The sequence below is a fragment of the Oncorhynchus keta genome, chromosome 10 (genome assembly GCF_023373465.1).
Source record: "Oncorhynchus keta strain PuntledgeMale-10-30-2019 chromosome 10, Oket_V2, whole genome shotgun sequence".
NCBI lineage: Eukaryota > Metazoa > Chordata > Actinopteri > Salmoniformes > Salmonidae > Oncorhynchus > Oncorhynchus keta.
In genome coordinates this window covers 7,026,050-7,051,049 of record NC_068430.1, presented here as the reverse complement: position 1 = coordinate 7,051,049, position 25,000 = coordinate 7,026,050, and the positions used below count along the sequence as shown (strand labels likewise).

The 25,000-nt window shown below is 44.6% G+C and overlaps 1 protein-coding gene and 1 long non-coding RNA gene across 2 annotated transcripts in view; one reads left to right on the top strand and one right to left on the bottom strand.

The window, feature by feature from the left end:
• The first annotated feature begins 107 nt into the window (after nucleotides 1-107).
• The window catches only part of LOC118378667 (acid-sensing ion channel 1), a 119,521-nt gene continuing 94,628 nt past the window's right edge, over nucleotides 108-25,000 (top strand). The window contains exon 1 of the mRNA XM_052526378.1: nucleotides 108-840. Within this exon, the coding sequence (XP_052382338.1) occupies nucleotides 223-840 (618 nt within the window). The 5' untranslated portion in view covers nucleotides 108-222. The remainder of the gene's footprint in view (nucleotides 841-25,000) is intronic.
• Nucleotides 3,643-4,135, bottom strand: LOC127932064 (uncharacterized). The gene is made up of 3 exons (XR_008143824.1): nucleotides 4,064-4,135; nucleotides 3,917-4,014; nucleotides 3,643-3,818 (listed from the first exon to the last, which is right to left on the bottom strand). It is a non-coding gene; the product is annotated as an uncharacterized LOC127932064 (long non-coding RNA).

The window sequence follows — 25,000 nt, the reverse complement described above, 5'->3', positions numbered from 1 at the left end:
GAGAGAGAATACTCAGTGCATGAGGGAGAAGAGAGCGCACGCTCTGACGGGCTCATAGATGTGCCCTGGATCGCTCTCCCAACAAGAACTAATTGATAGACAGAAAACAGAGCCGTCTGGATTGGCGCTTTGACTCTGACTCTCTGCATGCAGGACCGGGACTGATGCCAGCTGCGGTTGTCGGGTCGGTCTCGATCCGGCGCACTACCTGTATCTCCAAATATGTGTCAGTGCGATTCAGTAGCGAAAGCCAGCAGAACGCCGGACTCTCTCGCGGAAGCAGGAAAGCTGTTCTTGAAACATACTACCTTCCATGGACTGAGACATGTATTTCTGAGCGGCTCCTACCCCCGGAGGCTCGCCTGGCTGCTGGCTTTCCTCACAGCTGTCGCTCTCCTCTTCACCTGGTCCTCAAACCGAGTCCGGTACCTCCTCTCTTCGCCCGTGCACACCAAGTCGCATATGGTGTACGCCAAACGTCTCGTTTTCCCCGCGGTGACCATCTGCAACCAGAACCTCCTCATACCGCGTCGCATGAAGAAACCGGACATATTCAGCGCGGGAAGGTGGTTAGGACTTCTAGGGAGGAACTGGCAAGTGTCCCCCGGTGCCAGGGACGTGCTCACACCCGGGACCGACCGTGACAGCAGCAGCAGCAGCAACGAACCGCCGTGGTCACCGCTCTCTCGGATCCTGGACTTCAACCACTTTCTGCCTCCTCCCTTGGAGTCTCAGCCGTCCATGCTGCAGCTCCTGGACCGCCTCGGTCACCAGATGGAGGAGATGCTGCTTTACTGCCGCTTCCAGGGAGAGGTGTGCGGGCCACGCAACTTCAGCACCGTGAGTCTCTGGACAGCGAAACACTGTTTGGTTTTTACATCTGAAATAAGAGTTTATTTTATTGTTAAGTGGTGTTGCTGTGACAAGTTTTAGCCTATAGCTATTGATTAATTTTCATAACAATGGTGTATGACCTTATTGCATAATTATTGGTTATGTTTTTAAGAGTTCTGGGCTTGGAATTTATTAGAAACTGTTAGTAATCAGCCAACAAAGTTTTAATTTTTTATTGAGAGTTTAGATCATGTTTTTTTCCCCCAGCAATATATGATTATTCTATATATACAAAAGGTATGTGGAAACTCCTTCAAATTAGCGGATTCGATTATTTCAGCCACACCCGTTACTGACAGGTGTATAAAATCGAGTACACGGCCATGCAATCTCCATAGACAAACAATGACTTTCAACGTGGCAGTGTCATAGGATGCCACCTTTCCAAAAAAGTCAGTTCCTCAATTTTTTTGCCCCAGTCTTGCAGTATAGGCTCACATTTAAAGAAGATTTTTCACATACTATGTAGGATCTTAATTTGAGCCAGTTTGTTACAACAGGAAAATAATCCTGCAGCAACAGGAAATGTGAATTGTTACGTGGATTATAATTCATGGACATTTTTGTAAGGGTTGATAAATTTTTCGTAAGGGAAAATCAAGTCTTAAATTTCAAAGTGGAAATGACAAACTTCAGAAGCCTTTTTAATCCTCAAAAACAGTAAACGTTTTACATTTCCTGCATCTCAGAAAAGTTATCCTGCAACCGGGTGATCAAATTAAGACCCTACATCTGTATGTCTATTACTAACTAATGTACTGTGGTACTGGACCCAGATCTTAAACATGTTGGCATGACAACAGCCATTGGTTATACAACATAAACAGATCTGGGATCAGTAAGCATATTTGTATTCAAGGGAATGCTGAAAACACAGGCACACATACCTGCACACCTTCTCCAACATGCTGAATCAATTTATGAACATAAACCCAAAGCTCTCTGTACCAATGTAGACTCTAATGAAGATCAGGCTTTTGATTTATTCATCTTTACCTCCGCATCATGGCTCATGAATTCTCTCTCTCTCTCTCTCTCTCTCTCTCTCTCTCTCTCTCTCTCTCTCTCTCTCTCTCTCTCTCCTCCCCCAGCTGATTGATTTGTACAGCATTAACACTATTGGCAATCTCCAGTTCCATTAATTGCTATTTATCATCCAGTGAAGTCGTCTAGAGACTCACTATAACGAACATAACGGTTTAGTTTCCATTTTATTATTAAAAGCACAGTTTGAGGGTTGTAAAACCAGTGTGTGCCACCCATTGGATGTGGTTTTAGTTTTAGTGGTATCCACAACGTGAGATATTAATTTTAAAAGAAAGCTAGACGTGAAGCACGACGATGACTCAGGATAGGATGTGGTCATTTAACTAAATAATGCAACTAACAGATGGTTCGGAAAGTACTTACTCAGCCTAAAATGTACTGCATTTATTTTTAATGTCAACTCAACTCTTATAAAGAAATATATATATTGTATTTGGGGCCCATTTTCTCTGACTAACTAGTTTGTTCCCACAGTTGAAAGCCACTAATGTGGCCGGTAAGACTAGTAACTAACCAAATGGGGCCCATTTTAAGACAAATGGGAACCCTATGCTAGTTTGGGAAAACGTAATGGTTGGTTTGGAGAGTCAACAAGATGCTACTTGGCCTCAAAGAGCTGTAGAGGGCTGTTGGTGTGAGTGGCTGAACCCTGTTTTTTAATCACAGACTAAGGACAGGCAGGAAGTCATACACTCACACACACACGTGTGTGCACGCACCTACGCATACACGAGAGAAACAGAGAGACAGAGAGAGAGACAGAGAGAGAGAGAGAGAGAGAGAGAGAGAGAGAGAGAGAGAGAGAGAGAGAGAGAGAGAGAGAGAGAGAGAGAGAGAGAGAGAGAGAGAGAGAGAGAGAGAGAGAGAGAGAGAGAGAGAGAGAGAGAGAGAGAGAGAGAGAGAGACGGATACGACAGACAGACAGACAGACAGACAGACAGACAGACAGACAGACAGACAGACAGACAGACAGACAGACAGACAGACAGAGAGCAGGTCCAGGATATTGACTGTTGTTGAATTAATAGGGACACTCACACTGCAACCTTCCTCTGTCTCTTTTAGGTTCAGCCCTTATCTATCAATCACCTCCCTTTAAACACATACTTAACATCCTTCCTGTCCTAGGGACATATTCATTGATTCTCTGTTCCAAACCATCAGAGAGAGAGATGAAATATACAGACCATAAATTCTAATTGGCTATACTTAAACTCTTTAACATCAATATCATCCTCAGCTCTGACATCTTCCTCGATATTTTTGAAGTGTCTGATGATCACCCCAAATTCGCAAAAGTGGAGACAAATTCGACCCCGATAACTACTGTGGGATATGCGTCGACAGTCATCTTAGGAAAATCCTCTGCATTATCATTAAAAGCAGACTCCTTCCTATATTTCCTCAGTGAAAACAATGTCCTGAGCAAACGTCAAATGGGTTTTTACCAAAATACTGTACGACAGACCACATGTACACCCTGCACACCCTCGACAAACAAACAAACCAAAACAAAGGCAAAGTCTTCTCATGCTTTGTTGACTTAAAAAAAAAACTCTTGACTCAATTTAGCATAAGGGTCTGCTATACAAATGGATAGAAAGTGGTGTTGGGGGAAAAACATATAAAATCATGTTATAAAAAAAAAACATATTATAAACATATTACAGTGGCAGAATACCTGACCACTGTGACTGGCCCTAAACAGAGAGTACACAGTGGCAGAATACCTGACCACTGTGACTGGCCCTAAACAGAGAGTACACAGTGGCAGAATACCTGACCACTGTGACTGGCCCTAAACAGAGAGTACACAGTGGCAGAATACCTGACCACTGTGACTGGCCCTAAACAGAGAGTACACAGTGGCAGAATACCTGACCACTGTGACTGGCCCTAAACAGAGAGTACACAATGGCAGAATACCTGACCACTGTGACTGGCCCTAAACAGAGAGTACACAATGGCAGAATACCTGACCACTGTGACTGGCCCTAAACAGAGAGAACACAGTGGCAGAATACCTGACCACTGTGACTGGCCCTAAACAGAGAGTACACAGTGGCAGAATACCTGACCACTGTGACTGGCCCTAAACAGAGAGTACACAGTGGCAGAATACCTGACCACTGTGACTGGCCCTAAACAGAGAGAACACAGTGGCAGAATACCTGACCACTGTGACTGGCCCTAAACAGAGAGTACACAATGGCAGAATACCTGACCACTGTGACTGGCCCTAAACAGAGAGTACACAGTGGCAGAATACCTGACCACTGTGACTGGCCCTAAACAGAGAGTACACAGTGGCAGAATACCTGACCACTGTGACTGGCCCTAAACAGAGAGTACACAATGGCAGAATACCTGACCACTATGACTGGCCCTAAACAGAGAGTACACAGTGGCAGAATACCTGACCACTGTGACTGGCCCTAAACAGAGAGTACACAATGGCAGAATACCTGACCACTGTGACTGGCCCTAAACAGAGAGTACACAGTGGCAGAATACCTGACCACTGTGACTGGCCCTAAACAGAGAGTACACAATGGCAGAATACCTGACCACTGTGACTGGCCCTAAACAGAGAGTACACAGTGGCAGAATACCTGACCACTGTGACTGGCCCTAAACAGAGAGTACACAATGGCAGAATACCTGACCACTGTGACTGACCCAAACTTAAGGAAAGCTTCGACTATGTACAGGCTCAGTGAGCATTGCCTTGCTATTGAGAGAGGCCGCCGTAGGCAGACCTGGCTCTCAAGAGAGGACAGGATATGTGCCCACTGTCCACAAAATGAGGTGGAAACTGAGCTGCACTTCTTAACCTCCTGCCAAATGTATGACCATATTAGCGACACATATTTCCCTCAGACAACACAGAATTTAAAAAAAAATAATACAATTTTGATCTATTAGGTGAAATAGCACAGTGTGCCATCACAGCAGCAAGATGTGTGACCTGTTGCACAAGAAAAGGGAAACCAGTGGAACACAATCACCATTGCAAATACAAGCTATATTTATGTTTATTGAGAGAGAGAGCACACTAGAGGGAGAAAGGGAGAGAGAGAGAGGGAGTAAGGGAGAGGGAGAGAGAGAGAGAGAGAGAGAGAGAGAGAGAGAGAGAGAGAGAGAGAGAGAGAGAGAGAGAGAGAGAGAGAGAGAGAGAGAGAGTAAGAGAGAGAGAGAGAGAGAGGTATAGAGAGCAGGCTAGAGAGAGAGAGAGCAAGAGAGAGAGAGAACCTTTTTTCAGCTATCTCTGTTGATCCATAGCATCTCTTCGCTTTCGGCTATTACAACATTACCACTTAAATTCCCACTGCACCATGAACAGAGCAGTCCTATCACGGTAGGTGATATCCCATGAGGTAAGTGTTTTACGTTATATACCTTTTGTCAAGCTGGCGAAGCTGTTGTCTGATCGCTATATCGCTGTAGATGTTTATTCCTCTCAGGTGGTTTCGGGCCCCACTACATACTCAGGTTGTACTGCATACTACATACTCAGGTTGTACTACATACTACATACTCAGGTTGTACTGCATACTACATACTCAGGTTGTACTACATACTACATACTCAGGTTGTACTGCGTACTACATACTCAGGTTGTACTACATACTACATACTCAGGTTGTACCACATACTACATACTCAGGTTGTACTGCATACTACATACTCAGGTTGTACTACATACTACATACTCAGGTTGTACTGCGTACTACATACTCAGGTTGTACTACATACTACATACTCAGGTTGTACTGGTTGTACATACTACATACTCAGGTTGTACTGCATACTACATACTCAGGTTGTACTACATACTACATACTCAGGTTGTACTGCGTACTACATACTCAGGTTGTACTACATATTACATACTCAGGTTGTACTGCATACTACATACTCAGGTTGTACTGCATACTACATACTCAGGTTGTACTACATACTACATACTCAGGTTGTACTACATACTACATACTCAGGTTGTACTGCGTACTACATACTCAGGTTGTACTACATACTACATACTCAGGTTGTACTGCGTACTACATACTCAGGTTGTACTACATACTACATACTCAGGTTGTACTGCATACTACATACTCAGGTTGTACTGCATACTACATACTCAGGTTGTACTGCATACTACATACTCAGGTTGTACTACATACTACATACTCAGGTTGTACTACATACTACATACTCAGGTTGTACTGCGTACTACATACTCAGGTTGTACTACATACTACATACTCAGGTTGTACTGCATACTACATACTCAGGTTGTACTGCATACTACATACTCAGGTTGTACTGCATACTACATACTCAGGTTGTACTACATACTACATACTCAGGTTGTACTGCATAATACATACTCAGGTTGTACTGCATACTACATACTCAGGTTGTACTACATACTACATACTCAGGTTGTACTACATACTACATACTCAGGTTGTACTGCGTACTACATACTCAGGTTGTACTACGTACTACATACTCAGGTTGTACTGCATACTACATACTCAGGTTGTACTGCATACTACATACTCAGATTGTACTGCATACTACATACTCAGGTTGTACTACATACTACATACTCAGGTTGTACTACATACTACATACTCAGGTTGTACTGCGTACTACATACTCAGGTTGTACTACATACTTCATACTCAGGTTGTACTACATACTACATACTCAGGTTGTACTACATACTGCATACTCAGGTTGTACTACATACCACATACTCAGGTTGTACTACATACTACATACTCAGGTTGTACTGCATACTCAGGTTGTACTGCATAATACATACTCAGGTTGTACTGCATACTACATACTCAGGTTGTAGTGCATACTACATACTCAGGTTGTACTGCATACTACATACTCAGGTTGTACTGCATACTACATACTCAGGTTGTACTGCATACTACATACTCAGGTTGTACTGCATAATACATACTCAGGTTGTACTGCATACTCAGGTTGTGCTGCATACTACATACTCAGGTTGTACTGCATACTACACATGCAGGTTGTACTGCATACTACATACTCAGGTTGTACTGCGTACTACATACTCAGGTTGTACTGCATACTACATACTCAGGTTGTACTGCATACTACTTACTCAGGTTGCACTGCATACTACACACTCAGGTTGTACTACATACTCAGGTTGTACTGAACACTACATACTCAGGTTGTACTGCATACTCAGGTTATACTGCATACTACATGCTCAGGTTGTACTACATACTCAGGTTGTACTGCATACTACATACTCAGGTTGTACTGCGTACTACATACTCAGGTTGTACTGCACACTACATACTCAGGTTGTACTACATACTCCGGTCATACTGCATATGACCTGCTCAGGTTGTACTACATACTCAGGTTGTACTGCATACTACATACTCAGGTTGTACGGCGTACTACACACTCAGGTTGTACTGCATACTACATACTCAGGTTATACTGCACACTACATACTCAGGTTGTACTGCATACTACATACTCAGGTTGTACTGCATACTACACACTCAGATTGTACTACATACTCAGGTTGTACTGCATACTACATACTCAGGTTGTACGGCGTACTACACACTCAGGTTGTACTGCATACTACATACTCAGGTTATACTGCACACTACATACTCAGGTTGTACTGCATACTACACACTCAGGTTGTACTACATACTCAGGTTGTACTGCACACTACATACTCAGGTTGTACTACATACTCAGGTTGTACTGCATACTACATACTCAGGTTGTACTGCATACTACATACTCAGGTTGTACTGCATACTACTTACTCAGGTTGTACTGCATACTACATACTCAGGTTGTACTACATACCACATACTCAGGTTGTACTACATACTACATACTCAGGTTGTACTACATACTACATACTCAGGTTGTACTGCATAATACATACTCAGGTTGTACTACATACTGCATACTCAGGTTGTACTACATACCACATACTCAGGTTGTACTACATACTACATACTCAGGTTGTACTGCATACTCAGGTTGTACTGCATAATACATACTCAGGTTGTACTGCATACTACATACTCAGGTTGTAGTGCATACTACATACTCAGGTTGTACTGCATACTACATACTCAGGTTGTACTGCATACTACATACTCAGGTTGTACTGCATACTACATACTCAGGTTGTACTGCATAATACATACTCAGGTTGTACTGCATACTCAGGTTGTGCTGCATACTACATACTCAGGTTGTACTGCATACTACACATGCAGGTTGTACTGCATACTACATACTCAGGTTGTACTGCGTACTACATACTCAGGTTGTACTGCATACTACATACTCAGGTTGTACTGCATACTACTTACTCAGGTTGCACTGCATACTACACACCCAGGTTGTACTACATACTCAGGTTGTACTGAACACTACATACTCAGGTTGTACTACATACTCAGGTTATACTGCATACTACATGCTCAGGTTGTACTACATACTCAGGTTGTACTGCATACTACATACTCAGGTTGTACTGCGTACTACATACTCAGGTTGTACTGCACACTACATACTCAGGTTGTACTACATACTCCGGTCATACTGCATATGACCTGCTCAGGTTGTACTACATACTCAGGTTGTACTGCATACTACATACTCAGGTTGTACGGCGTACTACACACTCAGGTTGTACTGCATACTACATACTCAGGTTATACTGCACACTACATACTCAGGTTGTACTGCATACTACATACTCAGGTTGTACTGCATACTACACACTCAGATTGTACTACATACTCAGGTTGTACTGCATACTACATACTCAGGTTGTACTGCATACTACATACTCAGGTTATACTGCACACTACATACTCAGGTTGTACTGCATACTACATACTCAGGTTGTACTGCATACTACACACTCAGGTTGTACTACATACTCAGGTTGTACTGCACACTACATACTCAGGTTGTACTACATACTCAGGTTGTACTGCATACTACATACTCAGGTTGTACTGCATACTACATACTCAGGTTGTACTGCATACTACTTACTCAGGTTGTACTGCATACTACACACTCAGGTTGTACTACATACTAAGGTTGTACTGACCACTACATACTCAGGTTATACTGCATACTACATGCTCAGGTTGTACTACATACTCAGGTTGTACTGCATACTACATACTCAGGTTGTACTGTGTACTACATACTCAGGTTATACTGCACACTACATACTCAGGTTGTACTGCATACTACATACTCAGGTTGTACTGCATACTACATACTCAGGTTGTACTGCATACTACTTACTCAGGTTGTACTGCATACTACACACTCAGGTTGTACTACATACTAAGGTTGTACTGACCACTACATACTCAGGTTATACTGCATACTACATGCTCAGGTTGTACTACATACTCAGGTTGTACTGCATACTACATACTCAGGTTGTACTGTGTACTACATACTCAGGTTATACTGCACACTACATACTCAGGTTGTACTGCATACTACATACTCAGGTTGTACTGCACACTACATACTCAGGTTGTACTACATACTCAGGTTGTACTGCATACTACATACTCAGGTCGTACTGCATACTACATACTCAGGTTGTACTGCATACTACTTACTCAGGTTGTACTGCATACTACACACTCAGGTTGTACTACATACTCAGGTTGTACTGAACACTACATACTCAGGTTATACTGCATACTACATGCTCAGGTTGTACTACATACTCAGGTTGTACTACATACTACATACTCAGGTTGTACTGTGTACTACATACTCAGGTTATACTGCACACTACATACTCAGGTTGTACTGCATACTACATACTCAGGTTGTACTGCATACTACACACTCAGGTTGTACTACATACTCAGGTTGTACTGCACACTACATACTCAGGTTGTACTACATACTCAGGTTGTACTGCACACTACATACTCAGGTTGTACTGCATACTACATACTCAGGTTGTACTGCATACTACATACTCGGGTTGTACTACATACTCAGGTTGTACTGCATACTACATGCTCAGGTTGTACTACATACTCAGATTGTACTGTATACTACATACTCAGGTTGTACTGCATGCTACATACTCAGGTTGTACTACATACTCGGGTTATACTGCATACTACATGCTCAGGTTGTACTACATACTCAGGTTGTACTGCATACTACATATTCAGGTTGTACTGCATGCTACGTACTCAGGTTGTACTGCATACTACATACTCAGGTTGTACTGCATACTACATACTCAGTTTGTACTGCAAACTACACACTCAGGTTGTACTGCATACTACATACTCAGGTTGTACTGCATACTACAAACTCAGGTTGTACTGCATACTACATACTCAGGTTGTACTACATACTCAGGTTGTACTGCACACTACATACTCAGGTTGTACTACATACTCGGGTTATACTGCATACTACATGCTCAGGTTGTACTACATACTCAGGTTGTACTGCATACTACATACTCAGGTTGTACTGCATGCTACATACTCAGGTTGTACTGCATACTACATACTCAGGTTGTACTGCATACTACACATTGAGGTTGTACTGCACACTACATACTCAGGTTGTGCTGCATACTACATACTCAGGTAGTACTGCATACTACACACTCAGGTTGTACTGCATACTACACACTCAGGTTGTACTGCATACTACACACTCAGGTTGTACTGCATACTACATACTCAGGTTATACTGCATACTACATACTCAGGTTGTACTGCATACTACATACTCAGGTTGTACTGCATACTACATACTCAGGTTGTACTGCACACTACATACTCAGGTTGTACTGCATACTACATATTCAGGTTGTACTGCATGTGTATAACACATTTGACAACAACAATGGTTGTATAAGCCTTTTTGTGCTCTTAAAACTCATCAAACAAATCTATTGTATCACAACCATTGTGTCAAATGCCTTGTACATCCAGTGTAGTAGCCGAGTATGTCCAGGGCCGGTTTTAAATTAGCCGGTAATAGGCATCATTTGGCCAATATTTTTTATTTCAAGACGCTAAATAAAATTGCCGCTGGCAAATTGTCCAGGGGAAGAATTTAAAAAATATATAAATGCTAAATAATGCTTTTTAATTGATGTAAATACAGTGCATTTGGAAAGTATTGTTTATTTTATTTTAAACTTTATTTAACCAGGCAGGTCAGTTCAGAACAAAATCTAATTTACAATGACGGCCTAGGAACAGCGGGTTAACTGCCTTGTTCAGGGGGCAGAACGAAAGATTTGTACCTTGTCGGCTCGGGGATTTGATCTAGCAACCTTTCAGTTACTAGTCCAACGCTCTAATCACTAGTCTACCTGCCTCTAATCACTAGTCTACCTGCCTCTAATCACTAGTCTACCTGCCTCTAATCACTAGTCTACCTGGCTCTAATCACTAGTCTACCTGGCTCTAATCACTAGGCTACCTGGCTCTAATCACTAGTCTACCTGCCTCTAATCACTAGGCTACCTGCCTCTAATCACTAGTCTACCTGGCTCTAATCACTAGTCTACCTGGCTCTAATCACTAGTCTACCTGGCTCTAATCACTAGTCTACCTGGCTCTAATCACTAGTCCAACGCTCTAATCACTAGTCTACCTGCCTCTAATCACTAGTCTACCTGGCTCTAATCACTAGTCTACCTGGCTCTAATCACTAGTCTACCTGCCTCTAATCACTAGTCCAACGCTCTAATCACTAGTCTACCTGCGTCTAATCACTAGTCTACCTGGCTCTAATCACTAGTCTACCTGCCTCTAATCACTAGTCCAACGCTCTAATCACTAGTCTACCTGCCTCTAATCACTAGTCTACCTGGCTCTAATCACTAGTCTACCTGCCTCTAATCACTAGTCTACCTGCCTCTAATCACTAGTCTACCTGGCTCTAATCACTAGTCTACCTGCCTCTAATCACTAGGCTACCTGCCTCTAATCACTAGTCTACCTGGCTCTAATCAGTAGTCTACCTGGCTCTAATCACTAGTCTACCTGGCTCTAATCACTAGTCTACCTGCCTCTAATCACTAGTCCAACGCTCTAATCACTAGTCTACCTGCCTCTAATCACTAGTCTACCTGGCTCTAATCACTAGTCTACCTGCCTCTAATCACTGGTCTACCTGGCTCTAATCACTAGTCTACCTGGCTCTAATCACTAGTCTACCTGGCTCTAATCACTGATCTACCTGCCTCTAATCACTAGTCTACCTGCCTCTAATCACTGGTCTACCTGGCTCTAATCACTGGTCTACCTGCCTCTAATCACTGGTCTACCTGCCTCTAATCACTGGTCTACCTGGCTCTAATCACTAGTCTACCTGGCTCTAATCACTAGTCTACCTGCCTCTAATCACTAGTCTACCTGGCTCTAATCACTAGTCTACCTGCCTCTAATCACTGGTCTACCTGGCTCTAATCACTAGTCTACCTGGCTCTAATCACTAGTCTACCTGGCTCTAATCACTGGTCTACCTGCCTCTAATCACTAGTCTACCTGCCTCTAATCACTAGTCTACCTGGCTCTAATCACTAGGCTACCTGGCTCTAATCACTAGTCTACCTGCCTCTAATCACTAGGCTACCTGCCTCTAATCACTAGTCTACCTGGCTCTAATCACTAGTCTACCTGGCTCTAATCACTAGTCTACCTGGCTCTAATCACTAGTCCAACGCTCTAATCACTAGTCTACCTGCCTCTAATCACTAGTCTACCTGGCTCTAATCACTAGTCTACCTGCCTCTAATCACTAGTCCAACGCTCTAATCACTAGTCTACCTGCCTCTAATCACTAGTCTACCTGGCTCTAATTAACAGTCTACCTGGCTCTAATCACTAGTCTACCTGCGTCTAATCACTAGTCTACCTGGCTCTAATCACTAGTCTACCTGCCTCTAATCACTAGTCCAACGCTCTAATCACTAGTCTACCTGCCTCTAATCACTAGTCTACCTGGCTCTAATCACTAGTCTACCTGCCTCTAATCACTAGTCTACCTGCCTCTAATCACTAGTCTACCTGGCTCTAATCACTAGTCTACCTGCCTCTAATCACTAGGCTACCTGCCTCTAATCACTAGTCTACCTGGCTCTAATCAGTAGTCTACCTGGCTCTAATCACTAGTCTACCTGGCTCTAATCACTAGTCTACCTGCCTCTAATCACTAGTCCAACGCTCTAATCACTAGTCTACCTGCCTCTAATCACTAGTCTACCTGGCTCTAATCACTAGTCTACCTGCCTCTAATCACTGGTCTACCTGGCTCTAATCACTAGTCTACCTGGCTCTAATCACTAGTCTACCTGGCTCTAATCACTGATCTACCTGCCTCTAATCACTAGTCTACCTGCCTCTAATCACTGGTCTACCTGGCTCTAATCACTGGTCTACCTGCCTCTAATCACTGGTCTACCTGCCTCTAATCACTGGTCTACCTGGCTCTAATCACTAGTCTGGCTCTAATCACTAGTCTACCTGCCTCTAATCACTACCTGGCTCTAATCACTAGTCTACCTGCCTCTAATCACTGGTCTACCTGGCTCTAATCACTAGTCTACCTGGCTCTAATCACTGGTCTACCTGCCTCTAATAACTGGTCTACCTGGCTCTAATCACTAGTCTACCTGGCTCTAATCACTGGTCTACCTGGCTCTAATCACTAGTCTACCTGCCTCTAATCACTAGTCTACCTGGCTCTAATCACTGGTCTACCTGGCTCTAATCACTAGTCTACCTGGCTCTAATCACTAGTCTACCTGGCTCTAATCACTAGTCTACCTGGCTCTAATCACTGGTCTACCTGCCTCTAATCACTGGTCTACCTGGCTCTAATCACTAGTCTACCTGGCTCTAATCACTGGTCTACCTGCCTCTAATCACTAGTCTACCTGGCTCTAATCACTAGTCTACCTGGCTCTAATCACTAGTCTACCTGGCTCTAATCACTAGTCTACCTGCCTCTAATCACTAGTCTACCTGGCTCTAATCACTGGTCTACCTGGCTCTAATCACTGGTCTACCTGCCTCTAATCACTGGTCTACCTGGCTCTAATCACTAGTCTACCTGCCGCCCCAAGTATTCAGTTCCCTTCCCTTTTCCACAACCAGCATTTTCTCAGCTCCTGCTTTTATCAGTCTCTCTTTTTCTCACCCTCCTGGTTTTGACACTTGCCTCTCCTGACTCTGAGCCCGCTTGCCTGACTGCTCTGCCTGACCCTGACCCTGAGCCTGCCTGACGTCCTGTACCTTTGCCCCACTACTCTGGATTACCGACCTCTGCCTGACCTGACCCTGAGCCTAACCCTGAGCCTGCCCCTGACCCTGACCTGACCCTGAGCCTGCGTGACGTCCTGTACCTTTGCCCCACTGCTCTGGATTACCGACCTCTGCCTGACCTGACCCTAACCCTGAGCCTGCCCCTGACCCTGACCTGACCCTGAGCCTGCCTGACGTCCTGTACCTTTGCCCCACTACTCTGGATTATAAACCCCTGCCTGCCTTGACCTGTCGTTTGCCTGCCCCTGTTTCTGTAATAAACAGTGTTACTTCAACACAGTCTGCATTTGGGTCTTACCTGAAACGTGATAGTAACGTAACAAAATATGGAAAAATTCAAGGGGTCTGAATACTTTTCCCGAATGCACGGTACATTTATCGGTCTATAGATGAATTAGCATTATTGTAGTGTAATTAAAAATTGGATGTGTGTACAGTATATTCGTTATGTATCTTATTTATCCCACAGCCTACAGATGAAGAACCTTTGAGTGTAAAATCTGTCAGACAGCGTGAGAGCTGCTGCTACAGTATCTGAAACAGCACATGCGGGCTTCATCAGTCACGCACCACTTTGTAATGAGGCATTTTGAAACCTGAACATATCTTTTTTTTTTTTCTTTTTCTCCCCAATTTCGTCCAATCGTGGACCGCCTCGTGGGTCTTCCGGGTCGCGGCCCGGTGTCGATCACGGATCTGTTTATTTGATTTATTTAACCTTTATTTAACGAGGAAAGTCAGTTAAAGAACAAGTTCTTATTTACAATGACGGACTACCAAAAGGCAAAAGGCCTCCTGCGTGGACGGGGACTGGGAATAAAAATATATTAAATAAAAATATAGGACAAAACACACATCACAACAAGAGAGACAACACAACACTACATAAAGAGAGATCTAAGACGACAACAAAGCAAGGCAGCACCACATGACAACACAGAGTGGTAGCAACACAACATGACAACAACATGGTAGCAACACATGACAACACAGAGTGGTAGCAACACAACATGACAACAACATGGTAGCAACACATGACAACACAGCATGGTAGCAACACAACATGACAACAACATGGTAGCAACACATGACAACACAGCATGGTAGCAACACAACATGACAACAACATGGTAGCAACACATGACAACACAGAGTGGTAGCAACACAACATGACAACACAGCATGGTAGCAACACATGACAACACAGCATGGTAGCAACACAACATGACAACAACATGGTAGACAACACAGAGTGGTAGCAACACAACATGACAACACATGGTAGCAACACATGACAACACAGCATGGTAGCAACACAACATGACAACAACATGGTAGCAACACATGACAACACAGCATGGTAGCAACACAACATGACAACAACATGGTAGCAACACATGACAACACAGCATGGTAGCAACACAACATGACAACAACATGGTAGCAACACATGACAACACAGAGTGGTAGCAACACAACATGACAACACAGCATGGTAGCAACACATGACAACACAGCATGGTAGCAACACAACATGACAACAACATGGTAGCAACACATGACAACACAGAGTGGTAGCAACACAACATGACAACACAGCATGGTAGCAACACAACATGACAACACAGCATGGTAGCAACACAACATGACAACACAGCATGGTAGCAACACATGACAACACAGCATGGTAGCAACACAACATGACAACAACATGGTAGCAACACATGACAACACAGAGTGGTAGCAACACAACATGACAACAACATGGTAGCAACACATGACAACACAGCATGGTAGCAACACAACATGACAACACAGCATGGTAGCAACACATGACAACACAGCATGGTAGCAACACAACATGACAACAACATGGCAGCAACACATGACAACACAGCATGGTAGCAACACAACATGACAACAACATGGCAGCAACACATGACAACACAGCATGGTAGCAACACAACATGACAACAACATGGCAGCAACACATGACAACACAGCATGGTAGCAACACAACATGACAACACAGCATGGTAGCAACACATGACAACACAGCATGGTAGCAACACAACATGACAACACAGCATGGTAGAAACACATGACAACACAGCATCGTAGCAACACAACATGACAACAACATGGCAGCAACACATGACAACACAGCATGGTAGCAACACAACATGACAACAACATGGTAGCAACACAACATGACAACACAGCATCGTAGCAACACAACATGACAACAACATGGCAGCAACACATGACAACACAGCATGGTAGCAACACAACATGACAACACAGCATCGTAGCAACACAACATGACAACAACATGGCAGCAACACATGACAACACAGCATGGTAGCAACACATGACAACACAGCATCGTAGCAACACAACATGACAACAACATGGCAGCAACACATGACAACACAGCATGGTAGCAACACAACATGACAACAACATGGTAGCAACACAACATGGTGGCAACACAACATGGTGGCAACACAACATGGTAGCAACACAACATGACAACAACATGGTAGCAACACAACATGGTAGCAACATGACAACAACATGAGCAACACATCATAATAGACAACACATCATAATAGCATGCATGTAGCAACACAACATGGTAGCAACACAACATGACAACAACATGGTAGCAACACAACATGGTAGCAACACAACATGACAACACATCATAATAGCAACACAGCATGGTAGCAACACAACATGGTAGCAACACAACATGGTAGCAGCACAACATGGTAGCAGCACAACATGGTAGCAACACAACATGGTAGCAGCACAACATGGTAGCAACGCAACATGGTAGCAGCACAACATGGTAGCAGCACAACATGGTAGCAGCACAACACATGGTAAACACATTATTGGGGACAGTCAACAGCACAAAGGTCAAGAAGGTAGAGACAACAATACATCACACAAAGCAGCCAGAACTGTCAGTAAGAGTCCATGATTGAGTCTTTAAATAAAGGACGAACCGTGGCTGACCTGACCCAGATGGTTTTTGGGGTCAAGTTTAAGGAGCTCGTTTAGCACCTTGGACTCAGTGACCGCCTGCAGGGAGAAACTGTGTAGGAGAAAAAGAGGGAGGAGGATCGGGGCTAGTCACATTAGAAGGGGTGGGAGATGAGGAGATGTTGTATGGGCAAGGAGGCATGGCTGAATCAAATAGGAATCCTGACTTAATGAAGTGATGATTAAAGAGCTCAGCCATGTGCTTCTTGTCAGTAACAACCACATCAACTTTAAGGGACATTGGGGGAGCTGTGAGGAGGAGGGTTTATTCTCCAGGACTTCTTGGGGCTAATTAACACTACCACTTAGAAATATCAAAAAAGAAGGTCCAAACGTCTTCGACAGAGGGGATCAAGCTGATTCTATACCAATTTACAGAGGCCAATTCATGAAGGAAGGCTTGCTCATTAAAGCTTTTTAGCAAGTGTCGATGACAAATCAGGACAGGTCGTTTCACTGAGCAGCCATTACGAACACAGACTGTAAAACAGTGATCAGTAAGGTCATTAGAGAAAACACCAGACTGATACCTATCAGGATTATTTGTGAGGATATAACATCGAGGAGAGTAGCCTTTTCTGGGTGTTCGGAGTCATAACTTGTGAGATTGGTAATAATCTGAGAAAGATTTAGGACTTGGTCAGGTGGTTTAAGCATGTCCCAGTTTAGGTCACCTAACAGGACAAATGCAGACTTAGTGTAAGGGGCCAGGAGCAATCTTTGGGCAGATACGGTACAGGCAGCTGCTGATTGAGGTCGATAACACCCAGCAATAGTCAACAAAGAGCTATTTGAAAGTTTGGTGCCTCTAGCACTGTGATGCAGTGCCTTAGACCGCTGCGCCACTCGGGAGGCCCTGAAACCTCAACATTTTACTACACATTATTAGCAGTTGTGATTTTAGCATGGTGAAATTTTTTTTTTAAGTGGGATGCATGCCAGCAAAGTCACTACACAACACAACACTAAACAATACATTAATTGCACTATAACAGTGACAAACGGTGCCCACAAACTGTTAGGGCCTACATAAAGCTGTCCCGACAGCAGTCCCGACATCCCCTACACCTGGCTATCAGGAACCTTGTCTGGCAGCGAAACAGTTCATTCAGCCTCATTTACTGTCTTTAAAAAAAAACATAGCTGATATGGCTGACTTGCTTCAACAAATGTGGTTTCTACTGATAATTGAGATGTACAAACTATGGCCTAAGGGGACGACGAGAGGATAAGAGGCAAACCGTAAGACAACTGGGAACTCTGGGGAAAAACAAGGTCAAATCATGATGACGTCAGTGATCTTCAGGTCGGAGTTCTAGAAAGAGGCCAGAGTTCCTGACTTGGAATCATGACATCAGTGATCTTCAGGTCGGAGTTGTAGAAGGAGGCCAGAGTTCCTGACTTGGAATCATGACATCAGTGATCTTCAGGTCGGAGTTCTAGAAGGAGGCCAGAGTTCCTGACTTGGAATCATGACATCAGTGATCTTCAGGTCGGAGTTCTAGAAGGAGGCCAGAGTTCCTGACTTGGAATCATGACATCAGTGATCTTCAGGTCGGAGTTCTAGAAAGAGGCCAGAGTTCCCCACTTGGAATCATGACATCAGTGATCTTCAGGTCGGAGTTCTAGAAGGAGGCCAGAGTTCCTGACTTGGAATCATGACATCAGTGATCTTCAGGTCGGAGTTCTAGAAGGAGGCCAGAGTTCCTGACTTGGAATCATGACATCAGTGATCTTCAGGTCGGAGTTCTAGAAAGAGGCCAGAGTTCCCCACTTGGAACCATGACATCAGTGATCTTCAGGTCGGAGTTCTAGAAGGAGGCCAGAGTTCCCCACTTGGAATCATGACATCAGTGATCTTCAGGTCGGAGTTCTAGAAGGAGGCCAGAGTTCCCCACTTGGAACCATGACATCAGTGACATCAGTGATCTTGATCTTCAGGTCGGAGTTCTAGAAAGAGGCCAGAGTTCCTGACTTGGAATCATGACATCAGTGATCTTCAGGTCGGAGTTCTAGAAGGAGGCCAGAGTTCCTGACTTGGAATCATGACATCAGTGATCTTCAGGTCGGAGTTCTAGAAAGAGGCCAGAGTTCCCAGTGATCTTCAGGAACCAGAGTTCCCCACTTGGAACCATGACATCAGTGATCTTCAGGTCGGAGTTCTAGAAGGAGGCCAGAGTTCCCCACTTGGAATCATGACATCAGTGATCTTCAGGTCGGAGTTCTAGAAGGAGGCCAGAGTTCCCCACTTGGAACCATGACATCAGTGATCTTCAGGTCGGAGTTCTAGAAAGAGGCCAGAGTTCCTGACTTGGAACCATGACATCAGTGATCTTCAGGTCGGAGTTCTAGAAAGAGGCCAGAGTTCCCCACTTGGAATCATGACATCAGTGATCTTCAGGTCGGAGTTCTAGAAGAGGCCAGAGTTCCTGACTTGGAATCATGACATCAGTGATCTTCAGGTCGGAGTTCTAGAAGGAGGCCAGAGTTCCTGACTTGGAATCATGACATCAGTGATCTTCAGATTCTTGGAACCATGACATCAGTGATCTTCAGGTCGGAGTTCTAGAAGGAGGCCAGAGTTCCCCACTTGGAATCAGTGATCTTCAGGTCGGAGTTCATTCCCCACTTGGAATCATGACATCAGTGATCTTCAGGTCGGAGTTCTAGAAGGAGGCCAGAGTTCCCCACTTGGAACCATGACATCAGTGATCTTCAGGTCGGAGTTCTAGAAAGAGGCCAGAGTTCCCCACTTGGAATCATGACATCAGTGATCTTCAGGTCGGAGTTCTAGAAGGAGGCCAGAGTTCCCGACTGACATCAGGAATCATGACATCAGTGATCTTCAGGTCGGAGTTCTAGAAAGAGGCCAGAGTTCCCCACTTGGAATCATGACATCAGTGATCTTCAGGTCGGAGTTCTAGAAAGAGGCCAGAGTTCCTGACTTGGAACCATGACATCAGTGATCTTCAGGTCGAAAGAGTTCTAGAAGTTCTAGGAGGCCAGAGTTCCCCACTTGGAATCATGACATCAGTGATCTTCAGGTCGGAGTTGTAGAAGGAGGCCAGAGTTCCCCACTTGGAATCATGACATCAGTGATCTTCAGGTCGGAGTTCTAGAAAGAGGCCAGAGTTCCTGACTTGGAACCATGACATCAGTGATCTTCAGGTCGGAGTTCTAGAAGGAGGCCAGAGTTCCTGACTTGGAATCATGACATCAGTGATCTTCAGGTCGGAGTTCTAGAAAGAGGCCAGAGTTCCCCACTTGGAATCATGACATCAGTGATCTTCAGGTCGGAGTTCTAGAAGGAGGCCAGAGTTCCTGACTTGGAATCATGACATCAGTGATCTTCAGGTCGGAGTTCTAGAAGGAGGCCAGAGTTCCTGACTTGGAATCATGACATCAGTGATCTTCAGGTCGGAGTTCTAGAAAGAGGCCAGAGTTCCCCACTTGGAACCATGACATCAGTGATCTTCAGGTCGGAGTTCTAGAAGGAGGCCAGAGTTCCCCACTTGGAATCATGACATCAGTGATCTTCAGGTCGGAGTTCTAGAAGGAGGCCAGAGTTCCCCACTTGGAACCATGACATCAGTGATCTTCAGGTCGGAGTTCTAGAAAGAGGCCAGAGTTCCTGACTTGGAACCATGACATCAGTGATCTTCAGGTCGGAGTTCTAGAAGGAGGCCAGAGTTCCTGACTTGGAATCATGACATCAGTGATCTTCAGGTCGGAGTTCTAGAAGGAGGCCAGAGTTCCTGACTTGGAATCATGACATCAGTGATCTTCAGGTCGGAGTTCTAGAAAGAGGCCAGAGTTCCCCACTTGGAACCATGACATCTTCAGTGATTCTAGAAGGAGGCCAGGTTCCGGAGTTCATCAGTGATCTTCAGGGCCAGAGTTCCCCACTTGGAATCATGACATCAGTGATCTTCAGGTCGGAGTTCTAGAAGGAGGCCAGAGTTCCCCACTTGGAACCATGACATCAGTGATCTTCAGGTCGGAGTTCTAGAAAGAGGCCAGAGTTCCTGACTTGGAACCATGACATCAGTGATCTTCAGGTCGGAGTTCTAGAAAGAGGCCAGAATCATGACATCAGTGATCTTCAGGTCGGAGTTCTAGAAGGAGGCCAGAGTTCCTGACTTGGAATCATGACATCAGTGATCTTCAGGTCGGAGTTCTAGAAGGAGGCCAGAGTTCCTGACTTGGAATCATGACATCAGTGATCTTCAGGTCGGAGTTCTAGAAAGAGGCCAGAGTTCCCCACTTGGAACCATGACATCAGTGATCTTCAGGTCGGAGTTCTAGAAGGAGGCCAGAGTTCCCCACTTGGAATCATGACATCAGTGATCTTCAGGTCGGAGTTCTAGAAGGAGGCCAGAGTTCCCCACTTGGAACCATGACATCAGTGATCTTCAGGTCGGAGTTCTAGAAAGAGGCCAGAGTTCCCCACTTGGAATCATGACATCAGTGATCTTCAGGTCGGAGTTGTAGAAGGAGGCCAGAGTTCCCGACTTGGAATCATGACATCAGTGATCTTCAGGTCGGAGTTCTAGAAAGAGGCCAGAGTTCCCCACTTGGAATCATGACATCAGTGATCTTCAGGTCGGAGTTCTAGAAAGAGGCCAGAGTTCCTGACTTGGAACCATGACATCAGTGATCTTCAGGTCGGAGTTCTAGAAGGAGGCCAGAGTTCCCCACTTGGAATCATGACATCAGTGATCTTCAGGTCGGAGTTGTAGAAGGAGGCCAGAGTTCCCCACTTGGAATCATGACATCAGTGATCTTCAGGTCGGAGTTCTAGAAAGAGGCCAGAGTTCCTGACTTGGAACCATGACATCAGTGATCTTCAGGTCGGAGTTCTAGAAGGAGGCCAGAGTTCCTGACTTGGAATCATGACATCAGTGATCTTCAGGTCGGAGTTCTAGAAAGAGGCCAGAGTTCCCCACTTGGAATCATGACATCAGTGATCTTCAGGTCGGAGTTCTAGAAGGAGGCCAGAGTTCCTGACTTGGAATCATGACATCAGTGATCTTCAGGTCGGAGTTCTAGAAGGAGGCCAGAGTTCCTGACTTGGAATCATGACATCAGTGATCTTCAGGTCGGAGTTCTAGAAAGAGGCCAGAGTTCCCCACTTGGAACCATGACATCAGTGATCTTCAGGTCGGAGTTCTAGAAGGAGGCCAGAGTTCCCCACTTGGAATCATGACATCAGTGATCTTCAGGTCGGAGTTCTAGAAGGAGGCCAGAGTTCCCCACTTGGAACCATGACATCAGTGATCTTCAGGTCGGAGTTCTAGAAAGAGGCCAGAGTTCCTGACTTGGAACCATGACATCAGTGATCTTCAGGTCGGAGTTCTAGAAGGAGGCCAGAGTTCCTGACTTGGAATCATGACATCAGTGATCTTCAGGTCGGAGTTCTAGAAGGAGGCCAGAGTTCCTGACTTGGAATCATGACATCAGTGATCTTCAGGTCGGAGTTCTAGAAAGAGGCCAGAGTTCCCCACTTGGAACCATGACATCAGTGATCTTCAGGTCGGAGTTCTAGAAGGAGGCCAGAGTTCCCCACTTGGAATCATGACATCAGTGATCTTCAGGTCGGAGTTCTAGAAGGAGGCCAGAGTTCCCCACTTGGAACCATGACATCAGTGATCTTCAGGTCGGAGTTCTAGAAAGAGGCCAGAGTTCCTGACTTGGAACCATGACATCAGTGATCTTCAGGTCGGAGTTCTAGAAAGAGGCCAGAGTTCCCCACTTGGAATCATGACATCAGTGATCTTCAGGTCGGAGTTCTAGAAGGAGGCCAGAGTTCCTGACTTGGAATCATGACATCAGTGATCTTCAGGTCGGAGTTCTAGAAGGAGGCCAGAGTTCCTGACTTGGAATCATGACATCAGTGATCTTCAGGTCGGAGTTCTAGAAAGAGGCCAGAGTTCCCCACTTGGAACCATGACATCAGTGATCTTCAGGTCGGAGTTCTAGAAGGAGGCCAGAGTTCCCAACTTGGAATCATGACATCAGTGATCTTCAGGTCGGAGTTCTAGAAAGAGGCCAGAGTTCCCCACTTGGAATCATGACATCAGTGATCTTCAGGTCGGAGTTCTAGAAAGAGGCCAGAGTTCCCCACTTGGAATCATGACATCAGTGATCTTCAGGTCGGAGTTCTAGAAAGAGGCCAGAGTTCCCGACTTGGAATCATGACATCAGTGATCTTCAGGTCGGAGTTCTAGAAAGAGGCCAGAGTTCCCCACTTGGAATCATGACATCAGTGATCTTCAGGTCGGAGTTCTAGAAAGAGGCCAGAGTTCCCCACTTGGAATCATGACATCAGTGATCTTCAGGTCGGAGTTCTAGAAAGAGGCCAGAGTTCCTGACTTGGAACCATGACATCAGTGATCTTCAGGTCGGAGTTCTAGAAGGAGGCCAGAGTTCCCCACTTGGAATCATGACATCAGTGATCTTCAGGTCGGAGTTGTAGAAGGAGGCCAGAGTTCCCGACTTGGAATCATGACATCAGTGATCTTCAGGTCGGAGTTCTAGAAGGAGGCCAGAGTTCCCCTTGACAATTGAGATGTACAGACTATGGCGTAATGGGACGACAAGTGGATAAGAGGCAATCCGTCATTTCGATGAAGACATTAATTGATCCAGCCATATAATATAATAAATCAAATCAAATCAAATGTTCTTAGTCACTTGCGCTGAATACAACATGTATTACAGTTTCACCTTACAGTGAAATGCTGACTTACGATCCACTAACCAACAGTGCAGTTTAGAAAAACACGGATAAGAATAAGAAATAAAAGTAACAAGTAAAGTAAGAGCAGCAGTAAAATAACAATATATACAGGGGTGGTGGCGGTACAGAGTCAATGTGCAGAGGGCACCGGTTAGTTGAGGTAGTATGTACATGTAGGTAGAGTTATTAAGGGGGTACTGGTACAGAGTCAATGTGCAGAGGGCAACGGTTAGTTGAGGTTGTATGTACATGTAGGTAGAGTTATTAAGGGGGTACTGGTACAGAGTCAATGTGCAGAGGGCAACGGTTAGTTGAGGTTGTATGTACATGTAGGTAGAGTTATTAAGGGGGTACTGGTACAGAGTCAATGTGCAGAGGGCACCGGTTAGTTGAGGTAGTATGTACATGTAGGTAGAGTTATTAAGGGGGTACTGGTACAGAGTCAATGTGCAGAGGGCAACGGTTAGTTGAGGTTGTATGTACATGTAGGTAGAGTTAATAAAGTGACTATGCATAGATGATAACAACAGAGAGTAGCAGTGGTGTGGAGAGGGGGGGGGGGGCAATGCAAATAGTCCTCCTCTTTCTCTCTATTGTTGCTTCATTCCTTCCTCGCTTTCAACAGTTAACTGAAATACCTTTTTGTTTCCTTATCTGAATCATTCTAATAAAATCCTTAAATATTAGAGGACTACAATTAGATGCAGACAGAAGGCTTTCACTTCTCTTCACAAAGATTGAAGGGTTGTGTGTCTGAATATATAACTGCTATAGCCTACCACCATCTGAATGGTTATGGGTCTGAATGGTTATGGGTCTGGATTAATAACTGCTATAGCCTACCACCATCTGAATGGTTATGGGTCTGAATGGTTAT